Source organism: Ipomoea triloba, chromosome 6 (genome assembly GCF_003576645.1).
Source record: "Ipomoea triloba cultivar NCNSP0323 chromosome 6, ASM357664v1".
Taxonomy (NCBI): domain Eukaryota; kingdom Viridiplantae; phylum Streptophyta; class Magnoliopsida; order Solanales; family Convolvulaceae; genus Ipomoea; species Ipomoea triloba.
Genome location: NC_044921.1, coordinates 9292996 through 9297995, shown reverse-complemented (window position 1 = coordinate 9297995; position 5000 = coordinate 9292996). Strand labels below are relative to the sequence as shown.

The window sequence follows — 5000 nt, the reverse complement described above, 5'->3', positions numbered from 1 at the left end:
AAGAAAGTATGCCTTTGATATTTTAGAAGAAACTGGTATGTTGGATTGTAGACCTGTGGATAATCCAATGTATCCAAATGTGAAACTTCTACCAGGACAGGGGAGCCATTGCTTGACCGAGAACGATGCAGGTGGTTAATTGGAAAATTGAATTCTCTTACAATCACACGACCAGATATCTCTTTTGCAGTGAGTGTTTTGAGTCAGTTTCTTGAGAACCCTTGTGATACCCATTGGGATGCTGATGTTCGGGTTCTAAGGTATATCAAGAGATCATCGGGGCAAGGTTTGTTATATGAAGATAGAGGACATGCTTAGGTTGTTGGATATTTTGATGCAGATTGGGTTGGTTGTCCATTTGATAGGCGTTTTACTTCGGGTTATTGTGTACTCATTGGTGGTAATCTCATATCTTGGAAAAGTAAGAAGCAAGATGTTGTTGCCAGGTCTAGTGCTGAAGCTGAATATTGGGCCATGGCCCTTGCCACATGTGAGCTCATATGGCTGAAGCATTTACTACAAGAATTGTAATGTGGCAATGTTGCAGTGTTGCTCGAATGACACTAATATGTGACAACCAAGCAGCTCTACGCATCACCTCAAATCCTATTTATCATGAGAGGACTAAACACATCGAGGTTGATTGCCACTTCATCAGGGAGAAGATTGTGTCAATGTGCATTAAAACTAGCTTTGTCAATTCTGCAGATCAGTTAGCTGATGTCCTAACAAAATCTCTTAGAACTCCTAGAGTTGAGTATATTTGTAACAAGCTTGGAGCATATGATTTATACTCTCCAGCTTGAGGGAGAGTGTTGAAACCCTAAGCCCTTTTAGGATTGGGCTCATTAGTCTAATAGTCTATTCCTGTATAAATAGGAGATATATGTACAGTTTTTAGTAGAGAATACAATGAATCACTTTATTCTTCACACATACAAATTGATCTTTCCCAAGATTGGATTGAGGTTAGCCCCCACTTAGACTTGGAGCTTGTTCTCTAGAATACCAACAAGATCTTTCTTGGGTTATGTAGTTGCACTGGGGCATGAAGTCCCTTGATTGAATTAAAATACAAGACTTTTGTTTTTATCTTACCCTTTTAAGTAAAATTGCCTAATGAATAAACTCTAGGAACCTAAAGTTGAATGTGGTCAGAAAATTTGCACCCCAGTTGAAGTAGATCCTGCATTTTAGTGCAACAGGTGAGAGCTCAAGTAGTTCATAAGATCCCTATTGTATCTCTTCTACCATCAGTTTAGGAAGGCTGGAGTTTGTCTTTAAGACTAAACTACATCCATATATAGTTATATTAACAGAATAACAGAGATTAGGGCATTGAAGAGAGCCAAAGAATATGAATACCCTTACTTTGGACGAATATTTCTCTAAGAAATTCTTCCAGATTATTCCTTGTTTCAGTTAAAATACATATTCCACCTTGATAGGTGAAGAGTGGCAACTTTTTGCGATTGAGATCCGCAACTTAGAGTGCTTCCACCTACAGTATTGCTAGCTGTTTGTACTCCATCTACTATCAATTTTGCCTCCTAAGTCCAAATGGGATCCAAAATTTTGAATACCCTTACTTTGAAAAAGTTCTTTTAAGTACTTCTTCAGCCAGATTATCTCCATGCTTTTTCAGTTACAAAATATAATCCACTTCAATAGGTGAAAAGATTGAAATATGCTTAGCCAACTCTACCCCCTCCACCATCAATATCACCTCCTAAATCTGTATGTCAAAACTCAAAATGCTGTTGGTAAAGTCAGAGTCCCTTGAAGGTTAACTGTAGGTCTGTATTTTTACCCTTCAGTAATAACTGCTTACTGCTTACCTTATTTATTTGTATAATTGTATATTTGAATTGTTATAATTTCTGGTTTGACCATTACTAAATACCAATTTTTTATATTAGAATAGAAAATGATATTCATGCGGCCTTACTGCCTTGGTTTGTCCCCCACTTAGAGAAGTGATTTGATAGTTCTAGAAGCCTCCATAGTAACATTATATATGGACATTTTGTTCATGAAATTTTTGAGAGGAATATAAAGATATTTGCAGTGCAATATTTGTGATCAATAAAATGGCCTAAATAGCTGGTCATGGCTCGTGGACTACATCTACTGTACATATTCGGAGTAATGCGACTATCATGCACACTTTGTTCAAATAAACTTGAAAGTGAAGTTGGTAAAGAGGAGAAGACAATATGTAGCAATAGTAGTATTCTGAAAGTGCTACATAATGCCATATTCATGCTCTTGTTTCTGAAAAAAGAAGGAAAAAATTAGAGTACTATTTTGATGAATGATTTTTGAATTGGTAGTCCTTTGAAATTTATCAGCATTTCCAAACCAAGGAAATGCTCTCAGACACCAAGTAATGCACTTAGTTCTTTGATCTCCTTAGGTATATTAGACTAAATGAAGTATGAGATCTATCCACACATCATCCCTATTGTTATGTTGTGGCCACTGTTTGAGCCTCATTGAACATTTTTCACAAGTGTGATGAACATTTACTCCAAAGATAATAAATATTACACTGATGGCTATTACGTAAGGAATAATGGATATTATAGATTCACAGTTCAAATGCAATGAACATTAATACATTATAGTAATAGAACAATCATCATAGTTGTGATGAACATCCATCATGATATATAGGCTGCTATCTCTACTCTCCTTGCTGAGTGCTTCTTTCCATAAAGAACTTTTCCAATATTATCAAATTTAGTTTTGTGCCATCACTGCTGTAAAGAAGTTTAAAATTAGGTTCACATTATCGTAGACCTATTTTAACTTTTTAAATATCCAAATGACTTGTTTAACAGGAGGCACATTGTTGCAGCCAATGGGGTCATGATTTCCGTCCTGACTACAAGAATCTCGGAATATTAAAGACTCAGTTTCCTAATGTCCCCATGGTTGCCTTGACTGTATGCCTTCCCAATTGTGTTCTCCTTTTCTAATATTACTTTTCCTGATGCTTAATGGTCTTTTTTCTCTATTGCCAGGCCACTGCTACTAGGAAAGTGCAAGATGATCTGATGGAGATGCTTCATATTCCAAGATGCATAAAATTTGTTAGTACAGTGAACAGGCCAAACCTCTTTTATATGGTATAAGTGTATAACTGACATATTATGGTCTTAATCTTAAATCTAATACATCTTCATTCCTGCACACCTTTGGTCTAATTCAGGTTTTTTCTTGTTTGAGTATGGGTGCATTTTTTCTCTTTATATATATAATGTTTTCTCATTTCCTTCTAGGTACGAGAGAAGTCATCCATTGGAAAGGCTGTCATTGATGAAATTGCAGAATATATTCAAACATCATATCCGAATAATGAATCTGGGATAGTGTATTGCTTCTCCAGAAAGGAATGCGAACAGGTAGCATACCATTTCTTCATCCAATACATATTTGTAGTGTCATTTTCAATGGTACCTAAACAAGTGATCAGATGTTAGTTCAATTGATAATAAAACAACACAGCTAGTTTCATGTGATCATGTTTCCACCAAAGTCTTACCACATCTTGAATGCTGAATTATACGGACTGTATTAAGTACATAACTAATGTAGGTTGCTCGTGAGTTGCATCAAAGAGGAATTTCAGCTGATTATTACCATGCTGATATGGATGTATATGCTCGTGAAAAAGTTCATCTAAGGTACTATTTTTTGCATGCAATGTACTTCATGATCATATATATTAGTCACAACTTTTTGAAAAGAGAGTTGGATGTTGCATTGCTTAATATTAATTTTAAAATGCTGTTGGGGCCACAACTTTGTTTGTTTTTTTATTATTTTTAATGTGAGATTGAAAACTTTCAAAAATTGGGGGATGATTTATTTTCAAATACAAGCATCCATAGTATGTCTCTTGTATGCTTAAAGTTAACTTTCCATGTAAATTAATTAGGCACTCTAATTCTCTCTAGTATAACTGGTTAGAATTGCTATACTCTATTTTGATGTCATAGGTGGAGCAGTGGAAAGCTACAGGTTATTGTTGGAACGGTATGTAAACCACAATATAGCTACTTTTCAATTATTTTAGGGAAAATGGCACTTTTTCCCCCTGTGTTATTAAAGTGGCAGTTTTTACTCCTGAAATGTTAAATTGACATTGTTACCCTTAAAAATAATTATTTCATTTATTATTTTTCTCCAACAAATTGTTACTTATATGTATGGATGATCACGATTCGGTTCGAACCTAACCAAACACTGTAGCAATCATACCGAAATAGTATGGAGGTTCTGGTTATGATTCAGAACCGAAAAAATAAAATTAAATAATTGTTGAACCGTGAACCGGAACTTAACCACAATCATATATAGTGAAAATGATCAAACACTTATTTTGATAAATCGGTACGGTTCGGTTTCAATTTCGATTTTGAACCGCCAATCAAAACTTATTTATTTATTTATTTTTATAATTTTATTTCTTATTTAAAAATAGTATAAATTCAAAAATAATTTTATTTTATTTTTTCGGTTATGAATCGTAATCATAATCGTCTATACTATTTAAGTTCAATTGCTACAGTGTTCGATTAGATTCGTATCGAACTGTGATCTTCCATACATATTAGTAATAATTGGTTGGAGAATAAAAATAAATGTAATAGTTATTTTTAAGGGCAAAAATGTCAATTTAACATTACAGGGGAGAAAACTACCACTTTTAAAATAACTCAGGGGGAAAACTGCCACTTTAATAACACAGGGGGAAAAAGTGCTATAAGCACATAACATAGGGGGAAAAAGTGCCATTTTCCCATTATTTTAATTAACTATTGTATTGATTTTATTCTTCTTCTTCTTCAGGTGGCGTTTGGTATGGGGATCAACAAACCTGATGGTTGGAACTAATTCCTTACCTTTTTCTTTGCAAAATTTTCCTAGTATGAGCTTTTACATCTTTGTCGTGGAGATACCACCCCCCCCCCCCCCCCCCCCCAAAAAAAAAA

The 5000-nt window shown here is 34.6% G+C and overlaps 1 protein-coding gene across 13 annotated transcripts in view; it reads left to right on the top strand.

Annotated features, from left to right (window-relative positions):
* LOC116022627 (mediator of RNA polymerase II transcription subunit 34) overlaps positions 1-5000 on the top strand; it is a 29080-nt gene that overhangs the window by 12786 nt on the left and 11294 nt on the right. For 12 of the 13 annotated variants that reach the window (XM_031263397.1, XM_031263399.1, XM_031263391.1 and 9 more), the window contains 6 exons: positions 2844-2948; positions 3027-3131; positions 3285-3407; positions 3601-3689; positions 4005-4041; positions 4858-4891. In XM_031263397.1, the coding sequence (XP_031119257.1) occupies positions 2844-2948; positions 3027-3131; positions 3285-3407; positions 3601-3689; positions 4005-4041; positions 4858-4891 (493 nt within the window). The remainder of the gene's footprint in view (positions 1-2843; positions 2949-3026; positions 3132-3284; positions 3408-3600; positions 3690-4004; positions 4042-4857; positions 4892-5000) is intronic. The other variant, XM_031263393.1, reaches the window with a different exon arrangement.